At 52.7% G+C, this 23,925-nt stretch overlaps 1 protein-coding gene across 3 annotated transcripts in view; it reads right to left on the bottom strand.

Moving 5' to 3' along the window:
* The window catches only part of MOCOS (molybdenum cofactor sulfurase), a 42,150-nt gene extending 21,153 nt beyond the window's left edge, over positions 1–20,997 (bottom strand). The window contains exons 1-8 of one of the 3 annotated variants that reach the window (XM_054724082.1): positions 20,708–20,997; positions 16,348–16,437; positions 13,125–13,191; positions 11,623–12,270; positions 8,555–8,631; positions 7,024–7,223; positions 1,909–2,025; positions 123–662 (exon numbers count right to left, since the gene is read on the bottom strand). In XM_054724082.1, coding sequence (XP_054580057.1) covers positions 123–662; positions 1,909–2,025; positions 7,024–7,223; positions 8,555–8,631; positions 11,623–12,270; positions 13,125–13,191; positions 16,348–16,437; positions 20,708–20,855 — 1,887 coding nt within the window. In that variant the 5' untranslated portion in view covers positions 20,856–20,997. The remainder of the gene's footprint in view (positions 1–122; positions 663–1,908; positions 2,026–7,023; positions 7,224–8,554; positions 8,632–11,622; positions 12,271–13,124; positions 13,192–16,347; positions 16,438–20,707) is intronic. The other 2 variants (XM_054724081.1, XM_028136535.2) reach the window with 2 other exon arrangements.
* Positions 20,998–23,925: the final 2,928 nt, after the last annotated feature.

The following is a 23,925-nucleotide window of genomic DNA, read 5'->3' as shown; positions in this document are numbered from 1 at the left end:
TTGAGTGGGATTTTCTGCATGTTTTTTCATATTCTGTACTTTTTTCTGCACTTTGCCCCAAAAAAACCCCACATTATAAACAAAAAAAGAAGCACTCTCCGTTCTGCCATTAGAACCCTTACCTCAAACGCAGCACAGGATTTGATGGGGTAGAGGAAAAGGTTGGTGATGACATGTGGCCCAAGGCCCCCACCAGGGGCTGCTGCCGCTTTCTCTGGGGGGACCTGCAGGGGCCTGGTGGCCTCCAGCGGTGGATGCAAACGCACAGCACCTACAGCAGGGGGCCAGCCATTCCCGGTCCTGCAGGCTGTGGGGGTGTCTTCCCGAGGAGAGAGACTAGGTCTGTGCGCGGTGGCGGGCACGGTGGACACGGTGATATGCCCAGTGGTGGGCACCGTGTTTGGCACAGTGGCGGGCACGGTAGTGGGCACAGTGGCGGGCACAGTGCTCTGAGCCTCAGTCTCTGCTGGTGCGGTGCCAGCCTCCCCAGGGGCGGCCTGAGGAACAGGCTGGCTGCTTTGCGGGCGCAGTCGGGTGGCTATGATGAACTTGAGAAAGGCTTGGGCATCCTCAAGAGTAGACATGTATCCAAATGAAATCCTCACAGACCCTGTCGGCTGCCCATCTACGAGGTCCACGTCGTCTCCACAGACGTGCCCAGCCTGGAAGAGAAGGGAACGAAGTCAGCTGCTCCTCAGATAAATTTTGTTCATCTTGTAAAATAAATGGACCCAGAAAAAGGAATCGCGCCTCTAACCTGTGCTGCGTGCCTGCGACTAGTCCCGCGGCAGGGACTCACTGTCTAGATCGCCCTTTGCTCAAGTGCAAATCGGGGTCAACACTGATCTCAGGGGCCATTAAGAGCTTAAAGGAAACACTTCACCGAAAGCATCTGCCCAGAGCTGCGCACAGAGCCAAAGCTTCCGCAGCGCCCAGGGCTCACCTTCGGGGTCGCCCAGGGCTGAGGTAGGAGGACACCCGCGGGCCACGCCCTTCAGCCTCTCAGAACCAGGGAGGCCTGCATCCCTGGCAGCTCCCTTTGAGATGCTGCCCTATGAACCACCCTCCTGAGGCCACTACGAAAGCCGAAGGAAGCTCGAGGGTCCCTGCTGGGCTCGGGGAAGAAAGGCGAGAGGTCCCGGGTCCCGTGCCTCTCCAAGCTCAGCTCCCCTGTGGTGTTGGTCACTGCCCAGGACGCCCGCCACCCCAGCCCCTAATCCGGGTCAGTCCTCCAGGGAGGTGGGGCCCGGCATTCATTCCACAGGATCAAATATCACACACCTGGACTTCCTTGTTTGTGTTTTGAGCTTCCCTCTCTCTCTTTTCAAATAAAACCCTGCCGTGGCTGGTCGGGATCAAATATATGCGATATTTACTGGCAACCAAACAACTCAAGTTGAAACTATTCCTAAATAAATAAGGGCTGTCTGCCACTCAAACTGTTATGAAAGAGTTCCAAACAGCTCTCCCTTGAAGTGAAATCCTCAGCGCTAGGGGAGGGAGGAGGGAGGAGGGACAAGGGACGAGGGAGGAGGGAGGAGCTCTGATGGACACGGAATGCCCCTGGGAGGGTCCCCTCCTCACCCAGCCCAGGACGAGGGGACTCCAGCTGGAGATTTTTACCCTGATTGGGCTGGGCTAATTAAGGGCCCTCTGCATGTAAGAGCATATTCCCACGCATGCTTGCCCCCTGTCAAAACCCCTCTTCAGCCTCTACATTTTGCCTTCAAAGTAAAAAATGACTTTCATGGAGATACCATCCTGAAGCATTTTCCATGCTTGTTGATCCGTTTCCTTTGCACATCCACAGGATGAGCTTAGAAAGTGAATCAGCGCCTCCAGGATTCTTGGGGGCACCACCCTGGGGTGTTTCTGGCAAGCATTGGGGCCGCGGGGCCTGGCACCCACCTGAAGGTGCTTCTTGACCATCTCGTCGCTGATCCCCAGGTGCCGCTGGCAGGCCCCCGTGTTGCAGAAGCAGCCGGTGCGCACCTGGATGTTGAAAAGACTGGCCATCTTCTCCACCTGTGGGTTGAACGTGACACAGAACCAGGTGAGAAATGACCTGCGTTACTCGATGGCCTGGGACAGAGTTTCAGGTCACTATTTGGACCTCCCTTTCCTAACAATGAAATGAAAATAGGAGCCTGCAAGTTTGCTCTAAAGTGCCATGATCTTCACACGTTTACTAAACACATTGTATAAGATGTTACTGATCATTAAGGTTTATCCAGTGGGATATAGATGTATGCCTGAGAAAGAGAAAGTATCGCCCTGGCCAGGTAGCTTGATTGGTTAGAGCCGTGGTCAGCAAACTGCGGCTCACGAGCCACATCCGGCTCTTTGGCCCCTTGAGTGTGGCTCTTCCACAAAATACCACGGCCTGGGTGAGTCTATTTTGAAGAAGTGGTGTTAGAAGAAGTTTAAGTTTAAAAAGTTTGGCTCTCAAAAGAAATTTCAATCGTTGTACTGTTGATATTTGGCTCTGTTGGCCGAAACCGGTTTGGCTCAGTGGATAGAGCATCGGCCTGCGAACTCAAGGGTCCCAGGTTCGATTCTGGTCAAGGGCATGTACCTTGGTTACGGGCACATCCCCAGTAGGGGGTGTGCAGGAGGCAGCTGATCGATGTTTCTCTCTCATCGATGTTTCTAACTCTCTATCCCTCTCTCTCTTCCTCTCTGTAAAAAAATCAATAAAATACATTTAAAAAAAATATTTGGCTCTGTTGACTAATGAGTTTGCCGACCACTGGGTTAGAGTGTCATTCTGATACACCAAGGTTGGGGGTTCAGTCCCCAGTCAGGACACATATAAGAATCAACCAATGAATGCATAAATAAGTAGAACAACAAATCTCTTTCTCTTTCTCTCTCTCTCTCTCTCCCTTTCAAAAAAAATACTTTTAAAAAAAAAATTCGGCCAAAATTCCAAGTTAGGACCCACGCATTTCAAGCGAGATGAATATAAGCACAGAACCCGAGTGCAGCTGCGACGTGGCAGCCCTTGGCACCCTCCGCCACGGGGTTGATCCCAGAGCAGGCCCAGCTGAGCTACCACTCAGAGCAGCCCCGCCTGGGCCACAGCCGTACTGAAGACATGACTGTGTTGACCCTGTGTGTTGTCGATTTGCTTTTCATAATGCCCTAACTTTGGGCTGAATCCCAGAAGTGCTGTTCAATCCAGAAGTTCCAAGGCATTTTCCTGTCCCCTGGCAGTGCTGGGAGGTGATTCCCATTCACTCAAGACACACAGGCAGGGTTAGCATGGGGGACCTTTGTCCCAGCTCTTCTGCTGTGGGCCAAGGGCTCCATTCCTCCAAGGGCCTGGAGGCCCAGTGAGGGGCCTCAGCCCCGGTGACTCGGGTTAAACTCAGGGGAGTCACCTAACTGCGTTCAGGGAAACAAATACATCTTGTCCAGTGGGGTAAGCCTTGGAAACTTTCCTCCCTGGGAAGTCACGCGTTGGGTTGCCAGAGCAGCCACGAGGATAAGGCGCCCTCTGCAGACCACAGGTCACCTGGGCCAGCCTGGGCCCTGGCTGGGGAGTGCTGGCAATGGTACCTCTCTTCTCAAGACCATGGCTGTCTCCCCTGGACTATCAGAATGAGAAGAAGCTATTCTCTGGGCTGAACCAAGAGGCCTCCGAAAACAACTCCACTCCTTTGGCCCTGAGGAACAGCTCAAAGATGTGGAAATCCAACCATGACATCTCAGGAATCTGAGATGAGACCTGGCAGCACCTCTGGGTCTGGCCAAACCCATTCCCAGGGTCGGAGGAAGGGATTCGTTGCAAATAGCGCCCTCTAGTGTAAATTCTGAGAACAGCGCTCAAGTAAGGGATTAGTAGCAATGGTGTCCCTAGGGAAGCTCCTCACTCCCCTGCCCCAACTCCCACCACGCTCAATCAGAAGTCACCCATAGCTGCCTTCTCCCCACCCACTCCTAGTTATCACTGCTGCGCAGCAAGCCACCCAAACTTGGTGGAATAAAACAACCATTTTATTGTGCTCTCGGCTACGGTGGGTCAGGAATTGAGAAAGGGCACCGAGGGGGTGACCTGACTCTGATTCTTAATTTCTCAAGTCTCGGTTGGGAGGACTCAAAAGCTGGGAGTGAGGTGGCATTGGAGGTTGGAATCGCCTGGAGACTGACTTACTCATGTGTGTATCTGGCCTCCCCCGCTAAGCGGGCTCAAAATAGCACTGCCACCATATAGTGCCTACCCTTTGCCTCTCCCCAGGCGTGGCTTCCTCACAGCAGGACAGCCTCCGGGTAGAACTGCTTACATGGTCACTCGGGGCTCCAAAAGTGAGTGACCCAGGGAACAAGGCCAACGTGGCTTCATTTTTTCTGACCTAGCCTCCAAAGGCATGCAATATCACCTGGGACATTCTATTGGTTATGAGCAAGTCGTAAACCCACCAAGATTCAAGGGGAAGAGACAGGAACCCCGCCTAGGAGAGGATGTAGTAGAAGATGCTGTTTGGGCCATACTTCCCTTCATCCAAATTTCCCATCATGACGGAGTTTTCTCTCACTCTCAACCCTGCTGAATGCCACACAGGCCTGTCCTGGGCCAGCGAGGTGAAGGTTGCTGTGGCTGGATGAGCCCTGCATCCAGGGAGGGTGAGGAACAGGCCTGACCACCAGGTAGCACCTGAGACTCCCCGCCCAGAAGCCTTGGTGCTCAATGTTTATTGAGCATTTGCTTCATCGCAGGCCTTGTACTAAGGGGCTGTCTGTGTATCTCATTTAATCCTCATGACAACACTATCAGCAAGGTGCATTGTTATCCCCACTTCATATGGACATGGAGAGTTTGAATTAACTTGCTCAAGCTCCCAGAGCCAGCAAGAGGCAGTCAGAATCTGAATCCAGAATGAAAATAGGAGGCCTGGATGTCTAAAACAAGAACCCAAAGGCTTCTCAGAGAAGGCCACGATTTTTTTACACACCCCGGAAAGAGACAGCCAAACCCAACCAGGACTCCATCTGGTTCCCACACTCAGCCCAGGAAGAACACAGCTGGGCTTCCTGCACCAGCACAGCTGGCCTGGCCTCAGCCCCGGAATCTACTCAAGGACCAGCTTCCTCTACAAACGCACAGAGGGAGACACTTGGCTGTGGGAATGGCATTCCTGGTGAAGTCAGTGAGGTGCCTGGACAGGCAGCTCCCTCTCCCTGCCGCTCCCTCTTCTTTGAAGCATCTCTGAGCAAATGGGAATTCTTTCCCCGCTCTACCTGCCACAGCACACTACACACCATCTGCCTCTAACCCTCAGGAAACATAAACTGATTTTAGGTTTAAGAAGAAAACTTATTTGCCCGGCCGGCATGGCTCAGTGGTTGAGTGTCGACCTATGAATCAGGAGGTCATGGTTCGATTCCCATTCAGAGCACATGCCTGGGTTGTGGGCTTGATCCCCAGTGTGGGGCATGCAGGAGGCAGCTGATCAATTATTCTCTCTCATCATTGATGTTTCTATCTTTCTCTCCCTTCCCCTTCCTCTCTGAAATCAATACAAATATATATTTTTTTAAAAGAAGAATAAGCCCTAACTGGTTTGGCTCAGTGGATAGAGCGTCGGCCTGCGGACTCAAGGGTCCTAGGTTCGATTCCGGTCAAGGGCATGTACCTTGGTTGTGGGCACATACCAAGTAGGGAGTGTGCAGGAGGCAGCTGATCGATGTTTCTAACTCTCTGTCCCTCTCCCTTCCTCTCTGTAAAAAGTCAATAAAATATATTTTTTTAAAAAGAAAACTTATTTTACCAATGACCTAGAATAGCATATCTAAGAAGGCAAACCTTTCGTCTCCATGCATTTTTCACACACACATACACACACACACACACACACACACATACACACACATACACACACACAAATACACAAAAAAAAATTTAAATTACATGCTTCTGAGTAGTTTTGGGGCTGCTTCTTCAGGTGTATAGCTAAGGGGCTCTCAGGGGCCTGCAGTCAATCTACCCAAGAGACTCTCGATGGTTGTGTCCCCAACACCAGTGAAAACCCAGAAGAATATTTCTCAAGTTTATTCCTCAGAAAGTTTGTCGCTATTCAGAAGAGGAAAAAAATTATTCCTTGAGAAATGGATTTTGTTTGAGAACTTCTGGGTTTGACAAAGGTGTGTGGGGATAGCAGCTTTCCAGGGAAGAAGACAACCGTCCTGCAAAGGTATCTGATGACCACATCGGCTCCTCACAGAGCAGCTGCAGGAACCCCGGCTCCGGGAAGGACCTGGGCTCCCCACGCCCAGTCTGTAACACTCCATCCGGTGACCACCAACCGCCATGTCTGAGTGCTTGGTGTGACTTTGGACTTTTTAAAAGACTGGCCAGTGACCAGCTTACTCAACTGTGGCAAGAATGCAAGCCGTTCCTGGCCTACAGACCCCTACTAGCACTATTTTCATGAGAAAATAGACACAAAGGATACACCTGCAGAAGCGCCTTTATAACCAACCCACCAAAGCCTTTGAACTCATGCTATGCGTGAACGTGGCACAAGCAAGGGCTTCTGTGGTACTAAGGACATTGTTTCCAGATCTGAGTTGCAAGCAACATACAAACAAATGGTGACGATGGGCCTATGATTTTGCATGACACTGTGATGTGCTCTCAAATGTCACCAAGGCTACCAAGCTGTCTGTACATCAATGACCTCGGACATGGTGCTTGGTCTCCACTGCTTTCCTGCCGACGCGACTTCGGGCGTCCTCTTTGCTAGCAGCTCTGCCCCTTTGCGCTGCTGTCAGAGACTCGCCTCTCTCTTCCCACTTGCACTTGACTACTGGCTGGATAAAGAGGATGGAGGACTAAGCAGACATGCTTGCAAAGAGCTTCCTCGGAAGGGGCCTGGCCTCCGCAGCCGAGCCTGGGCTTCGTCACAGCTCCTGCGAAGGCCCAGAGGCCTCGACTGCACATTTTGGGGTTGGGGAGGCTGCCGAGTTTAGACAAGAGCCAGCCTGCTGTGAACAGGTAGGTGCGATGGAAAGAAAACCCACCTGGGAGTAACCAACGACGCGCCCGTTGGCGTCGAGCACGTTAAAATTGATGACTGGACCCTGCACCTCCGGGCTGCGGAACGCAGAGTCGCTGTAGATCCGCACGACCGGGGCCCCGCTGGGGTACCGGAGGGAGCGCAGGGCGGTGTAGGTGTACTGCGCCAAGGTGAAGGTGTGCTGCTGCACATTCTCCATGCCGCCTCAGACACGGGAGAAAACGCCAGAGAATCATTAGCTTTATAGAAAATGCACTCGCTCGTTTTCAAGAAAACGTGATCCTTATAACTGGCAAACTTGGACCGGATGTTAATGACTTTAAATACTTGTCAATGTTTGGTACTGCCCATACGATAAATGTTTAGGTCTTTGGTACTAGACAAGTTTACCATTGCTGAATTTTCCCCTGGGAACACCTGCCATTCATATATATAATCTTACGCACTTACTACAATCTTTTTTTAAAAAAAAAAACACAACAATTAAGTTGGAAAAATCAGGGTTTGCTCTATTGGAAAACTGGCATTGTCGATCTACTTTGAAAGGTGCCCTGGCCCTGTCAGACCCTGCCACTTGCATTTGGGTGCCATGTTGATATCTTTCCTGGGGAAAGCGCTCATTTTTAGTGCCTGTCCTGATTACCTCCTCTCTGTCCTGGATGATGCCCACCCACCTCCCTGCAGGCACCTCTCTCCTCCCGTGAGGCCCGTCCGCCTCCCGTGTTGGGCTAAGGCTAAGGACCTGCGGGGCCCCATGGTTGTGACAAAAGAGACAGAGAAAGGGCTGCCTAACCGTGAAGCCACACCCCTGGTTCACCCCAGGGCCCTCTCCGAGTGGTGGAGCTCAGCCTCTAGAAGGGCCACAGCAGGATGGCGGATGCCCGGCTCACCGGCCAGAGGTTCCTCCAGGCCTGTACCTTTGTGTCAAGCCCCAGGTGATGGGAAGTGGCATCTGTCTGTGTCAGCCTACAGCGAGCGCCCCAATCTGCCCACACCCCTAAGCACTCATCAGAAGGGAAACGTGCAAAGGCCAGCGGCAGACACGGTGGCTGGAGGCTCGGGGTCAGGCCTTAGTTGTCCTGGGTGTAAATCCACGCCTCCCACTTGCCAGCTCCCTGGCCCGGGAGAAGGCACGTGGCCTCTCTGAGCACAGGATCCTCTGTGGATGAAGCAGGCTAGCCATGTACCCCGGGTGGGGCTGCAGGGGGCACCCAGCAAGGTAAGAGCGGAGGAGGCCTCGGGACCTGTAACCGGTCCCAGTGCCGGAGCCGGGATGTCTCCTCTGCTTCTGTGAGGCGATTCATGTGCTGCCTCAGGCTGTCTTTTACCTGCAAAAAATGCTCTGTAACTGACAAAAAGCCCCAGTCCCTTGATCTTGCCTCAGGAGTCACTTAGAAGTCCTTTAGTACCGGCTCTGAAGGCGGTCACTGTACAGCTGTCGACCCACTCTCCTTCATCTGAATCGCCCCGGGCTGGGCCCCCCAGGGGACGCAGGCTACGGGAGCAAATTCCATGGGATAACAATATCCCCCTACCTGTGAGGCGCTCCAGGGCATCAAATCCGTGTTTGAGCGCTATCACGTCAAGGAACGGGATGGTGCCATCCTCAAACCTGTAACCAGGGTGAGAGAAGGAGGTCAATGTAATGACTCCAGCTCAGCCACATCTGTGAACACCTTCTCTCTGCCGCCTCATCAGCATCACCCTCCTCCTCGGCGCAGGGGGCTCCGCACACCAGACCCACCACAGCTTCCTCAGGGCGGGCTGGCAGCAGTGACCAAAGGCCCTATAGACAGTCGCCATCTGAGACATGAACAAGCAGAGAGATGCCTGGCTGCCCCAAGAAGACTTCGGATTTGACAGAACCTCAAGGGCTGTGGGCTCTTGAAAGGCTGCACTTGACCCCAAGAGGGCCCCACTGGCAGGGCACCGTCAGTGTGATCAGCGGTGCCCGGGGGGCGGGGGGGGGGGGGGGGGGAGAGCATCTTTGCAAGGGCCTGAGATTCCAAAGTCTACAGAGCCACAGGCTTCTCTAAAAACCATGAGGCTCTCCACACAGCAAACGCACCTCTTCCTGATTATCCAGGGGTTCGTGCGCTGGCATTTTATAATCATTCACCAGATCTTTGTCGTGCTGGGTGCTGGGCACGGTTCTAGGTGCCCAGGATGCCGCAGTGAACGTGACAGGTAAAACCCCTGCCCTCACGCGCTTCCATCCTCCTGAGGCCCGGAAACAAGGCGCAACAAGCAACACCCAGGCAGAGAGAAGCCAAATAAGCAACACGCCGGTGGTGACAAGTGCGATGAAGGTGCATAAAGCCGAGGGCTGGCGGCCGCGCTAGAGAGGGGGTCAGGGAGGTCCTCTCCGGGGGAGACCATTTGAGCAAAGAGGCGTGGACGTGAGGGAGTGGGGGAGGCCGCTCATTTTGAAACAGCTGAGTCCACAGTGTCAGAGAGAACAGGGACATACAGAATCAGTGGATCAATAATAACCTACTAGTTGATTAACCACTAATGAATTAGTACCTAATTAATCTTTAATAAATTTAACATTATTAGCCAATAATTAGTTGTTATTAATTGACCAATAATAAATAATTATTTATTAATTAATAAGCTCTTAGGGGGAAAGGGAGGTTGCTTGTTTTCATCAAAGATTGAGTTATCAAATAGAAAAGATTAGCAGCATGGTCTAGGACTCAGTGGTCGGCAAACTCATTAGTCAACAGAGCCACATATCAACAGTACAACGATTGAAATTTCTTTTGAGAGCCAAATTTTTTAAACTTAAACTTCTTCTAACGCCACTTCTTCAAAATAGGCTCGCCCAGGCCATGGTATTTTGTGGAAGAGCCACACTCAAGGGGCCAAAGAGCCGCATGTGGCTCGCGAGCTGCGGTTTGCCGACCACGGGTCTAGGTAACATGTTCAAGAAACATGTAGGTTGTGTATTAAATTTCTTGAGTTCTAAGTTCACAAGAAAAATATTCAGCTTGCTGGGCATCTCGGTGTGGCACCTGCCGGTGTGACAACCCACCCAAATGGGAGGAAAGTGGTCTGGGCCAGCCCAACCCCCCCACACCTGCCTGGAAAGAGCTGCCCACCTCTCCCTGCCTTCACATGCCCTATTGGCTCAATAAAGTTTGGGCTGTCATGTTGTTCTGCCTTTAATTCATATGTTGTGGCTGTCTTTCTTTTCTCACTTACTATGTTACACATTAACTTATCACACTTATATTCAAAAAAGTTTTACATTAGTGTTTCTGTTTTAGAGTCCCCGAACTAACGGGACGTTCTACATAAAAAAGGCATCAAATAGCCTCACAATGTATTGATGCCAACTCCATCTTGGTGCTTCACCTATTAGCGCTAAAGAATTGGATCCTTTTAGAGAGCCACTTTTTTTCATTTTTAATCCTCACCGAGAACATGCTTGTTGATTTAAGAGAAAGGGGAAGAGAGAGAGAAAAAAAAATCAATGTGAGAGAGAAACATCAATTAGTGCCTTCCCGTATGTGCCCCAACCGGGGATCGAACCCACAACCTAGGTATGTGCCCTGACCAGGAATCGAACCTGCAACCTTTCAGTGTATGGGATGACACTGAGCCACACCAGCCAAGGCTAGAGACCCACTTTATAGGAAAAACAGGAGGTGCCGAGATCAAGCCACATGCCCCTGTCTGTCCCCACGGCTGGGGTGTGTTGGAGTCGGGACTCACTCCCCAGCGAAACCAGCTCTGGGGCCTATACACATGACCAATAACTCTACTGCCAAAGCCACGCCCCTCTCTGCAGGACCCTTGAGTCTGCACCTGGGTCTGTGGAGGATCTGACCCCTTCCCATCCAGGCCCCAGGCCTTCTCAGACCCAACCTGCCCCAACCCCGTGGCACCCCCTCCTGTTGGAACCAGCGGAACCCTGAGTTCTCAGCTACCAGTTTCTGCCTCTCACCTATTAGACCTTATGGGTCCCATCGCCATCTGGGAAAGTCCTGAGCATGAGCCACGTCGCCTGCCCTGCAGCCTGGGAAAACCCCAGCAGAGGCCTGTGCCGTTGGATGCCAAGTAGCTGCCTGCCCTCCAATGTCCTTTGTACCGCACAGCGGGGCTCACAGAGGCAGCTGTTAACAGTGCCCCACAAGCCCGGTGGCCTCTCGTTCAATTGATTCCTCCTATTAACCCGGGCCAAGCTGAGCTGATTCTAGCTGCTAAAAGCCAGCGATGCTGTCACGTGTGTGCACGCTGGTTCAAAATCGTTCAAATCGCTGCTTTCATGGACACCCCTCACCAGCACTCTGTGCAAAGGCCTGGGGCCCCCTCCTTCCTCTGTGAGGACCTCTCCCCTCTTCTGCGTGCAGCCCTCACCTGCAGCCCTTGTGCTCCCCCCCGCTAAAGGGGCCGCCAACAGGAGCAGAGTTCACTGAGCCATGGCCTCTGCCCCTCACATCTGAGCCTGCCGCCAGCCTCCGTCCCTGCCAGGAATGGCCAACCCCTGACCCCAGTGGCCCAGCCTCCCCTGACTCCCGCTGCACAACCCTACAGGCTGCACAGCCAGACCCCAGACTCGCTGGACGCTGCCCCCGCCACTCCCACGCGAGGTGACCTTTCTGCCACCGACGGCCTGGGGATGTAGAAGTCCTCTCCTGCCAGGTACGCAGCGGCCGTGCCTCCTCCAAAGTAGGTTTTCCTCAGCAGGGGAGCCGCCCGGTGATGCACCAGCAGCGCCCCCAGGCCGGTGGGGAAGCCGAAGATCTTGTAGAAGGAGAGGGCGACGAAGTCCGCCGGGTGAGCCGACAGGTCCAGCGGGGAGGTGCTCGCGTAGGAGGCTGCGTCCAGCAGCACGAACCACCGCCCCGGTGCGGGCGCGCTCACCGGGCACACGCGCCCCGACGTGACCTCTCCTATCCAGGACAGCGGGTATCTGGTGCCAGAGAAGTTGCTCTGCGCGGGATAACAGAAGAGGTGCGGAAGCTGGCAGTCGGGGTCGCTGGCGGCAGCACCCCGTCTCTCCGCCGACCGCATGTCCTCCGGCCTCACGGGGATGGAAGTGACATTCCTGGCTGTGGCGACCATCCGCATGCCCACCACGGAGGTGTGGCTGTCGGTGAGGTAACAGAACAGGCTCCCGCTGCTCTCGGGGCCCCGGGGCGCCCACGGGAAGGCTTCCGCCACCAGCTTCAGGGCAGCCGTGCTCCCGGCGGTGAAAATCACGCTGTAGTCCTCCGGGGAGGTGCGGAAGTGCGCCAGGACCCTGGAAAACACAGCATCGCGCTCGGCGCTCAGTGTTTGCAATCAGCTGCATTTCCACCACACGTGGCATCTCTCTGCCCGAACAGCCAGAACCAAACCCAGGTAGGCTCTGCCATCCCCGTGAAGTCAGGGCAGGTGTGGGGAGAGTTGACCCATGGATTCAAACTGGCAAAATCCCCTTGCCTCCCAAGTCCCAGCCCCCACCGCAGGAGATGAGAACCCACAGCCGCCTTGCCTTAGTTGAAAACACCCTCCCCTCTTGGTCTACTCTGGCTCTACCCTAAGTTTTAAGTCCCCAGCTTGTTTCACGTTGCTTTTAAGATCGGCAACCCAGTATCCCTTTCAAGTTGGAAATAATTTGAAACTGTATCCATTCAAGTAACTTTAGGTTCCACTTGGAAATTATTTACCGAACGCTAATTACTACGTGTGGTAAAATATAAAGAGCTGTTTCACGTGCAAATACTAGTAAAAAGGGGGGATGAATAAAACAAGATGCCTAATGAAACATGAAAAGAAAAACCAGAGAAACTGTTTTTATTCTCTCTAAAGACAAGACCTAGGACCTGGGTCACTCCTTATTACTCTGGTCCCCAGGAACTAGGGCACCAGCCCAGAGCCACACACGGCGGTGCGCACCTCAGCTGCCTCCCTGTGCTTCTGGTCGGACCCCTATGGCACCTGCTCTCTCTCACCTTCCCAACGACGGACCCTGATCTTTCTCATTGTGTGTGTGGCCGTTTAACTGAACGTGATCTTCCTGAAACCAGTTCAGAACCTGGGATGTGGGCAGGTGTAGGAAGCAGGTCCATACACCTAGGAGAGCCTGCTCCGGAGGCCGTCCCTGCCGCTCACCTGTAGCGCACCTGCTCCACGGTGTCCTGGGTGAGCTTGCTGCTGATGTTCTGGCTGTGAGGGTTACCTGAGGGGTTACAAAGACAAAGCCATCAAGTCACTCACTACTTATGGTCTCTCCTTTTCTATTCATCCAAAACCCTCTCCCTTGGTTTCTCAAAAAAGTTAAGCATAAAACTATTATATGATTCCACTCCTATGGAAACATGTCCACACAAAAATTCATGCACAAGAATGTTCATAGCAGCTCTATTTGTAAAGCTAAATTCTGGGAACATAAATGTCGATCAACTGGTGAACAGATAGATAAAATGTAGCATATCCGTACAATGAAAAATTATTTGGTGCCCTAACCAGTTTGGCTCAGTGGATAGAGGGTCGGCCTGTGGACTGAAGGGTTCCAGGTTCAATTCTGGTCAAGGGCATGTACCTTGGTTACGGGCACATCCCCAGTAGGGGGCGTGCAGAAAGCAGCTGATCAATGTTTCTCTCTCATCGATGTTTCTAACTCTCTATCCCTCTCCCTTCCTCTCTGTAAAAAAAAATCAATAAAATATATATTTTTTAAATTTTATTTGGCAATAAAGAGGAACAAAGTACTAGCTATGTTATGCATGAACCTCAAAAGCATGCTAAGTGAAAGATGCCATGGGGTGGGGTGCGGGGGCGGGCTAGAAGGGGTCAATGGGGGGAAAAAGGGCGCATATGTAATACTTTCAACAATAAAGATTTTGTTTTTTAAAAAAAGACGCCAGACACAGAGATCACATATTGCATTATTCCACTTATATAAAACTAGAGGCCTGGTGCACAAAATCCATGCATGGGTAGGGTCCCTAAGCCTGGCCAGTAATCAGGGCCAATCGGGGCCTTCAGGCTGCCGGCTGCCGGCTGGGGCCTTCCTTCATTCTGTGCCGCCCGTTGGTGGTCGGCACATGTCACAGCGAGTGATCGAACTCCCAGTCTCCCAATCGAACTCCCGAGGGGACACTTTGCATATTAGCCTTTTATATATATAGATGTCCAGCAAAGGCGACTGTATAGAGATACAGAAAGTAGTAGATCAGTGGTGGCTTGGGGTGAGAGTGAGGGGACAGAGTGGCAGGTTGAGGGGTTGGAGAAGCAACAGAGATCAACTGTGAATGGGCATCAGAAATTTTATTGGGAGAATGAAAATATTCTAAATGATTTATCGTGAGACTAAAAATCATTGAATTGTACACTTGAAATATGTGAATTTTGTGGATATAAAATATAACTCAAGAAATCTGGCCCAGTCGGCATGGCTCAGTGGATGAGCGTAGACCTATGAACTAGGAGGTCATAGTCCAATTCTCAGTCAGGGCACATGCCCAAGTTGTGGGCTGCATCCCCACTGTGAGGCGTGCAGGAGGCAGGCAATCAATGATTCTCTCTCATCATTGATGTTTCTATCTCTCTCTTCCTCTCCCTTCCTCTCTGAAATCAATAAAAAAAAATTTTTAAAAACCTGCTAAACCAACAAAGCAAGTAAAACAAACAAGACAGGATCTAGGAAGAGCCTTTGGAACTGGAAGTCAGCCAATACGAGAACCTCTTCTACAAGTTTCCCAACAGGTGGCCAGCCCAGTTCTGTTCATTAGCTCCAGGGAGCCAAGCTGCCTAGAGACTCAGCTCCCCTGACTGCACCCAGCCCCAGCGCTTCCTGACAATGTGGCCTCGGAGTAATGACCTGCCTCCCCGGGCAGTTTCCTCGCTTGGACAGCAGGAGAGATAACAGAACCTGTACCTGAGCTTGCCCTGAGGATGGAGAGAGAATACAGATGAAGCATTTGGAACAGTACCTGAAGCACAATGAGTGCTCAGTACAGGTTATTGTTATCACTTATTGCTATTATCGTTACCATGGTTACACCTGCTACTACGGGTTATTTCAAAGTCGCTTTCCGAAGTTATCTCCTGATCACATTATGCTGCTGATTAATGCTTTCAGTGACTGGCCATCCTTTCTAGAATAAAGTCCAAACTCTACAGAGCACCCATAAGGTACCTACCTACCTTTCCATTCATGCCTCCCTCTGAGTTCCTGGGCTGGTTCCTGAAACCACAGCAGGGTCCTGGCTCATGTTGCTCCCTTTGCCTTCTCCTGACACTTTTCTGAGTGAATTCCTGCTCATCCTCCAGCATCGAGCCCACTCCTCAAAAACTTCCCTGACGCTCACACTGCCTGTTGTGGAGTGGACGCGAGTGAATGACCACTGGAGCCCAGACAAAATTAAAATTTAGGGAGCCTTTATTAGCCGGCCAGCCAGGCCAAGCGACTACCCGGACGACTGCTCTGCCATTCTCCATGCAGGGAGACCAGGGAGCAGCAGCGACCCTTTGTGTAGGACCACTTTTAAGCACATTAACCACATCCGGTTTTTGCAGAACAAGTAACCCAAGACAAAACAGTTTTTCCCAGGCAATGTCAGGATCATGCCAATGACAGCCATGTTATTCACAGGGTCATCCTGTTCTTCAGAAAGCTGACAGTGTTCTATGAAAAAAGGCCTATGTGCTGGGAAGGGGCCATGAGACCATATCTCAAGGCCTGGCCTGGTGTCAGCACTGACATCTCTATCTGGGGCATAGTCCACGGCCTCTCTGGAAGCATGCTCAAAAATTCCCACTCTCTAACATGCCCACCTGCTGTCACTCTGCAGATCCAGACGCCATGGCCTTTGGTTCACAGCCCTTCACACAGTTGGTAATTTACATGTACTTGGAGATCACTGACTTGAGGTCTTGCCCTGACTAGACCAGAGTCCATGAAGGCAGGGACTGGTTACTTTGTGCCCATTTGCACCATGCCCCCGACACCAGAGTGGCTGGCAAATATTTATGGAGTGAATGAATGAACGCATGCCTGTTCCCCCTGTTGTCCCACTCTGTGTATAGTGCCAGTCCCAGAGGCCCTCCCACCACCAAATACAGCACCTGTGCCTCTGTGCCTTTCCTGACCCTGACCCTTTCTTCTGGAAGTAACACACGTGCCCCTGAGCCAATTGCCCCATCCCGGCAGCACGCATGTTGTAAGGCATGACATGTGTTTGCCTGATCCCCTCATCATCGTGCTTATTCAGCTTTGGGTCCCGGCTCGGTCCCGTCTATTAACCCAACATTTATTAAGCAGAGACAGATCCACTGAATTTGGTTGGCTAATGCCCACTGCAAAAATCAGTGATGGTGTGTTCTTCTTTACCGTAAACGTTTTCCAGGAGATCGCGAGTGAAGCTCGTGAGCTGGCTCTGGGGGAACAGCGTGGCTCCTGCATGGTCAAGGTAGACAGTTCCTGAGAGAAAGCACAGAATAAAGCTGTGGTTGTTTTTCAGAGGTTTCCCACTCCTTGTACCTAGATCTGGTTTATGTGAGCGTGAGCAGTGCCCATGGGATGCGTTTGGGCATAACATCAGGCCACTCCTATCTCCCAGCCTCTCGCTGTGCTTCTTAATCCAAGTGCAGACATGGCAATGGAAGAATTGCACTTTCAATAGTTAATGAGCCTGAGAGTCTTCCTGACTAACCAGCTCTCTTAGGAACCTGGGGGAGTTCCTCACACAAAGGAGGAGCCCAACAGACGGCTCTGGTTAATGACCCTAAAGCTGGTTCACCTTCTGACTCACACCCTCTTCCGGTTTCTGTGCAGCCAGCCTCCCTGGCCTGGAGACCTGATTCTGCTTTCCGTGGTGAATGCTACATCTCTCTGAAGCTTCGAGCGCTTCAGAGAATACTAGTAACTTACATGATCTTTCTGGCCTCTGTCACAAACAAGAAAGGCAAATTTAGATGAGAGTAAGAGGTTTACCATTGGATGGTCAAGATCAAAAGTTGGATAACTCACTGCATGGGTGAAGGTGTGGGAAAACAGGCCCGCTGGTACATGGCTGGTAGGAAGGCAAATTGGTACAACTTCTTTTTTTTTTTAATATATTTTTATTGATTTCAGGGAGGAAGGGAGAGGGAGAGAGAGATAGAAACATCAACGATAAGAGATAACAGAACCTGTACCTACTGGGGATCGAGCCCACAACCCAGGCATGTGCCCTTGACCAGAATCGAACCCAGGATCCTTCAGTCCACAGGCCAACAGCTCTATCCACTGAGCAAAACTTCTTTATGGACAGCAATTTGGCAATATTGGCAATACTTTAAAATGCAATCTCTCTTTGACCTATCAATTATTCTATCTTATAAATAACCGTGCTCTTATGAAATGGGCTGTCTATGAGGATATTCCTTTCTGATCTTTGTCAATACAGTATTGTCTGCTATAGACAAAGATCAGAAATGACTTAAGTGTTCATCACCATGTATTTAAAATAAAGGATTATTGTATACCCATCTGGTACTTTAAAAATACTGATAGGGAACAAACTCTGAAACACATTTTCAAGAATATACAATGTTAATAGATCCATTCATTTGCTTGCCTAACTATCCTGGCTAGAACCTCTGGTGCAATGTTGAATACCAGTGGTGAGAACAGACATCCTTGTCTTGTTCCTGATCTTAGGGGGTAAAGCTTTCAGTTTTTCACCATTAAGTATGATGTTAGCTCTGCTTATTTGTTTATAGATGGCCTTCATCTGGTTGATTAAATTTCCTTTTAGTCCTAGTTTATTGCATGTTGTTATCATGTAAATGTATTATCTAGTCCAGAAAATTATTGTTAAAATAATGTTCTCTTTAAGTGAAGATTCAGTTATACAAAATTACATACCAAAAGAAAGGCTTCCATCCCCCCAGGACACATGTAAAACCTGAGGGGGTGCTGAGGCAGCAGCACTTTGCCCACAGACTTGTGCAGGGAGAAGGCTGCACTGGCCTTTGGTCCAGAACCTCATGTTGCAAAACTAACTAGAGATCTAAATCAGCTAGAGATCTGCTCTTAGGAGGTCAGCCAGCACAGCGGTTAACAGTGCAGAATCCAAGTCAACCAACCTTCATCGAATCCTGCTAGCCATTCTGGGTCCCTATTCCTTCATCTGCAAATGGGATGAAAGTTAAATGAGTTGGTGTATGACAGGGCCCAGTCCAGTGCCTGGCACACATGCCACAGGGTTCAGCTGTACTTAGAAGAAGGCAAATTTACCCCAAACCAACTGGCATTAGGTCTTCAAGAAAGGAAATTCCAGTGTCTCTTCTGGGTCATGCTCCTTCAGCTCTCAGTTCCATCAATAGTGGCCATCAGCACCCTGAAGCTTCAAGAAGCACTTGAACCACGTCTGTATATTGAATACGCTCCCTTCACCAAGACAAAGAAGTTCCCATCCAATTGATTAGGCAAAATATTTCAGACTTGAAGGTTAAGCATTTAAATATCCAGAACTACCACTTAACCAGACAAATTCTCAAGCCTGCAGAAAATCTGTGGGGTGACGGGGAAGGAAGAGGAAGTAAAAGTTATATTATTTTGGCTTGTTTTGTTTGTTTGATTTTCCTCTGCCCTATGAGGGGGTGAAGGGGAGCACAAATGTCCCAAAACTCCCAGTGGTGGGAGGGGTGAGTTTAGTCCACAAAAGCCTGCTTCAATCACAATGTAGAGAAAATGCTGGGAACCTGCACTAAGTAGATAAATAGATAAATAAATAAGGATGCACACAACACTACCACAAGTGTACACAGTCCCCAACTTATGATGATTTGACGTAACAATTTTTTTTTTACTTTGTGATTACATGAAAGCGATACACATTCAGCAGAAACCATACTTTGAATTTTGATCTTCTCCTGGTCTATGGATATGCAGTACGATCTTCTCTTGTGATACTCGACAGTGGTAGCGAGCCATGGCTCCCAGACAGCCATGCCATCGCGAGGGTGAACAACTGATGCCCAACTGTGGGTTAATGCAAGTGTTCCGAGCACGTTCAAGGTAGGCTAGGCTAAGCCATGGCGTTCAGTAGGTGTATTCAATACATTTTCCACTTACGATATTTTCAATTTATGATGGGTTTATCCAGAGGTAACCCCACAGGAAAGGTAGGCGCATGTGTACAGTAAATGTTAAGGGGGCTCTGAAGCCCAGCCTGAAGTCCTGGCTGTCACGTCCAAATTATGAATTTGAAGGGGAAGGTGCTATTCCTTAAAGGACAAGAGTGAAACAAGGAGGTGCCCAGAGAACACAGCTCTACTTTTTTTTTTGGAGGGGTGGGGGGTTGGGTCAGAGCTGGAGGAGATTAAGGTGCTAAAATAATTACTGACTGAATGACTACAGCCTCTGGGACTTGCTTCAAATGGAAGGGAAACCTCCCTCCCTCCCTCCGCACCTGTGGGTGTTCAGTGCACCAGTCTATTTCGGTGGGTAGGAGATTTCTATAATAAAAAGAAGATTTCTTCTTCTCAGGGGCAGAAGGTGGAAGCAGAGGGACAAGGGCTGTCGGTCTCCCGCAGGTGAATGTGCCGCTCTCAACGGGGAGACAGTGGAGCAGGCCGGCCCGAAGGCCCGCTTTCCGCCCGAGCCTCCCCCCTTAACTACAGACTGGGACACGCAAAAAGCTGGCCACACCCCTCAAAGGCCCCAACGGGGGTGAAAAGAGCCACTAACTGAAACCTCAGGAAATAACCCCAAGAGCTGGAATCAGCTACCCCATTAATGAAATGTAGGTGGTTGGTGTCCTGCCACAGGGAGGCGCAGTCACCAAAACAACAAATACACCTCATCCGGGTGCCGGCACCCGACCTGCCACTGAACCTGAGGACCAGCCCTGCTCCAGGGCTCCAGGAAGCCCCTCACAAGGTCTCTAGCAAAAGGGTCAGTCCTACCCTGCGGGGCGGGGCGGGGCGGGGCGGAGCGGGGGCGCCCGCTTTGCAGTAACGCGCAGGGAACCGCCACAGGCCAGATCGGGGTTGGTTTCACACTTAGCCAGCCTGTTCCACCTTTCAGAACTCAAGGGCACCCCGACCTCGTGCCCAATTTCCAGGCTCGCCTTGTACCCAGCGCTCAAAGTTTTCAGTTTGCCAATTCTTCCAGTCCCCACCCCCTGGCAAGCTGGGGGCAGAGGCATTGTTCTAAAATGAGAAAAAGGAGGTTTCGAAAATAAAAGCTGCCTGTGAGCTATCTCAGCGGACTGGAACGCAGCTTTGGGGCGGGGGACCCTGCCCGGCGGCCTCAGCCTCCGTCTGACAGGCGCGCTGACCGCCCACGCGGCGCTCCGCTGCCCGGAGGAGCATCCGACAGCCAGGGCCGCTGGACGCTCCAGCGTTCGGCAGCCCCGCTTCCAGTTGGACCTTTAGAGTCGGCGGCCTCGACGGCAGAATCCTAAGCCCTGTTCGCGGCGGGTGGGGACCGGTGAAAAGGGTCTAGGTTGGCCCGATACCCCCGGGAAGTCTACGGAGCAAGAGTAGCAAGAAGTCCCGGGGCTGCCGGTGGGACCTCAGGGAGCCGTGTCCACGCAGCAGACGCGAGGGCAAGTCCCTCCAAATCTTTCCGTTCAAAATGCGCCCCAAACTAGGTAACGCGCTGCCACCTGGGGCAGGAAACTCCTTAGAAGCCGCGTGCCCACCCCACCCCCCCCAACCCCGCCGCCCGCCAGCCCCGCGCAGGTGCCCCGCGGCCTCACCTGCCAGGCGCCCGAACTCTCGCGCCCGCAGCTCCCGCAGGCCGCGCTGGCCGTGGCCGTAGCCGTAGGCGAGGGGCTGCGCGCTCGCCTCCCGGAATCGCTCGAAGGCCAGCAGCTCGGCCCCCGGCTGCGCCGCCCCATCGGCCATGGCCCAGGCCTGCCCGCCGCGCTGTCCCGGCGGCCGGGCCCGGGGAGAGCCGGCCCACGAGGACTCCGCCCGTCGCGCCCGGGCCGCGCCTCCACGCCTCCGCCCCGCACTGGCCCCGAGTCCCGGCGATGGGCGGCGCGTCTGGGACGGGCCGGGCTGGCCTGGGCCGCGCTGACTCGCGAAGTTTCACTTCTTTCCTGCCTTTTCCCACCTGGGGCTGGGGGGGGGGGGGGGGGGGGAGAGTGCCCGTTTCTGTTGTCGCTTAGAACAGCGTCCCCACGGAGCTCACGGAGCTGCCCGGACACGGAGTGCTACGTTCTCCTTATCTGTGTCCCACGGGGAGGCCGGCGAAAGAAGGAGCAGATTGCACTTTCTGCTCGGCATCCTCGTAACCCTCCCCGCGGACTCTCCCGGGTCCGAGCTCCTCACAGCTCCGCGGACCGTCGCTCTCCGCGGCGGGATTCGGTGTGCGGGGCAGGGCGTTTGCAGGGACTTCCCCGGTGGCGCTCCCCGGAGGAGCGTGTGCTCGCAGGTCCTGAGAATGCGGCTGAGCAAAGGGGGGCGGGGGGTAAGATTGGAGATGCAGGCGGTTTGTTAATCAAGTCCGAACCCGGTAGCCAGGAGGAGACCTGGACGAGAGCGCCTGTCCCTTTCCGGCCTCGCGCCTGCATCCGGGATGCCGGGGAACAGAGCGGCTGGTCCCGGGACACTATTGCGGCCAGTGTGGAGGGCAGGCCAGAGTCCCGTTCAGGAAGTGTGGGGCCGGGCTCGGGGCGGGCGGTCAGGTGCCCGAAATAGGGCCCAGGTGTGAAGTAGGAGGCCTATCGGGGAGTGGAGTGAAAGGGGCCCAAGTCCGGGGGCCCTGGTGAGGTGCACGGTGTGGAACCACGTGGGGGTTGGGGGGGCGGGGCAACGTGCTGGAGTCCTAAGTAAGGGATTCAGAAGTGGGCCGGGTCGGGAACCGATGTGGGGGCCCAGGAGTGGACCACTGACTCTGGAAACACCGCGGAGGGACCAGATGGGAAGGGTGCCCGGGTCCAAAACAAATGGTGTGCGCTGCAGCCAGGCCCGCGGGGGCCCAGCCTCTGCCTGTACAAAAGCGCAGAGATGCCCTGGCCCGTGGGGCTCAGGCGGTTGAGCGTGGCCTCTGGCACAGAAGGGTCGCCGGTACCATTCCCAATCAAGGCATATACTGGGTTGCGGGTTCAATCCCCGGTTGGGGTACGTGTGATGCCCATCCCACCCTTTCCTGATACCTTCTGGTGATACTTCCAGCAAGAACTTTGGGTTCTGATGCCATCTTGGCCCCTATCCACTGCACTTCCTCCTGTAAATGACTTCCGGCAACGATAATGAAAGCTGTTATGGAGCTGTCCCTGTGGACCAGGAAGGGCACTCTTACCTGTACTAATGATTCAACCATTAAATAAGCAGGTATATGAGAAAGAGTAACTCGCTCAATGGCACACAGAAGAAAATGGAGAGTGGGGGCGGGGAAGCTCCTCCCAGCAGCGTCACTGTGTGTGGTGGAGGAAGAAGGTGGGGCAGGTTTGGGGGCAGGATTTGAAAGGCTTTAAGCCAGGCTAAGGGACTGAAATTTTATTCTGAAGATTTTTAAGATGATTTGGCAGAACTGTCTAATGGCGATGACCAGGGTGGATGGGGTGGGGAGAAGTGGGCGCAGGGAAACCAGCTACAACTTCTGGCAACTGTCCAGCCTTGAATCACTGAAGATGACACAGGCTGTCAGGGGCATTCACTCAGCATTCCCGGGGTAGCTGCTCCCTGCTAGGAACACCATAGGTGCTAGGAAGACAGCAGTCCACAACGCAGCCTCTGGGCCTGAGAAGGACATGAAGGAGATGGGTCCGCAGTCAGATCACCCCTCCACGCTGCAGAGCGCTGGAGAAGGGCCTTCAGCAAAGGTGGGGCTGAGGTGGTGAAAGCCTCCTCACCTGGGACTCCAGAGGGTCCTGGAAGAGGAGGTGGGGGACGGAGGGCAGCACTCATGTGCAAAGGTCTGGAGGTAGAAAAGGCTCCGAAAATTCCAGAAGCAGGAAGTTCAATGCAGCTGAAGCACAGACTGTGGTTGTGTGGGAATGAGGCGTGAGGACGAGCAGTGAGTCAGATTGCAGTGCAGGAAGACACCGGGGGTCCTTCAGGTCAGCGGCTGCGACAGTCTTGTCTGACCCCCTGGCAGCATGCGCAGGAGCGTGGGTGTGGGAGGATGCAGGCGGCACTGTCCTGCAGAGACTGGGCAGAAGTCTTGGTGAGGAGCAATGAGGGCCTGATCAGAGGCCCAGAGGGTGCAGAAGTGATGGAATTCAGAGACAAAAGGGGATGGAGGGAAGACTGGCTCAGGGTGACTGGGTGGATGCAGGGAGCGGGGGCTCAGGCATATAGACAATGTGAAGCTCAGTCTAGGATGTCTAAGTGGAGATTCAGGCCCAGAGCTCAGGAAGGGCAGTGTCCATGGTTGGAGACACAACTTATGGGAGGGGTCATCCCAGGAGCTGGGGAGTGTTCAGGGAGAGGGCAGAGCCCTGGGGATAGCAACTTTTAAGGGGTCCTGGCCTACAGCCACTGGTTGGTGAGAAGGTACGAGGTGGGAGGAGCCACAGGAAAGTGCCTTGGCAGCAACTAAGGCTGAAGTTAGGTGGTATGAAGGGTTATTTCGGTGGGGAAGGCAGTCCATTATAATTGCCAAGTCTCTCGAGGTGAGGAATGGTAGAGGTTTTCCCACTGGCTTACACCCCCAGGCCTCGTGACCATGGAGGTAGCTGGGGGCCGCAATTATGATGGATCAAGTTTCCTGCCAAGTAATTGGGATGGGGGTGGGGTGAGGGGTCAGAGGAGGCTGAATTTGGCTTGGATAATGAAATTAATCTAGTACTTCCTGCTAGAGTGAAATGCATCCCTCCCTCTCAGTGAGAACCGGCTGACTGCATATTTGGGTACCTGAGGAATCAGAAGCAGGCTGCACAGCTGGGACCAGTGAGAGGAAGCAACAGAGCAGGCTTCTCCTCAAAGCCTGCAGAGTCAAAGCTCTGGTGCAACGACTGGAGAGCAG

This window comes from Eptesicus fuscus, chromosome 12 (assembly GCF_027574615.1).
Source record: "Eptesicus fuscus isolate TK198812 chromosome 12, DD_ASM_mEF_20220401, whole genome shotgun sequence".
Classification (NCBI taxonomy): domain Eukaryota; kingdom Metazoa; phylum Chordata; class Mammalia; order Chiroptera; family Vespertilionidae; genus Eptesicus; species Eptesicus fuscus.
Note: the sequence above shows the minus strand (reverse complement) of the source record. Positions and strands in the feature narration are given on the sequence as shown.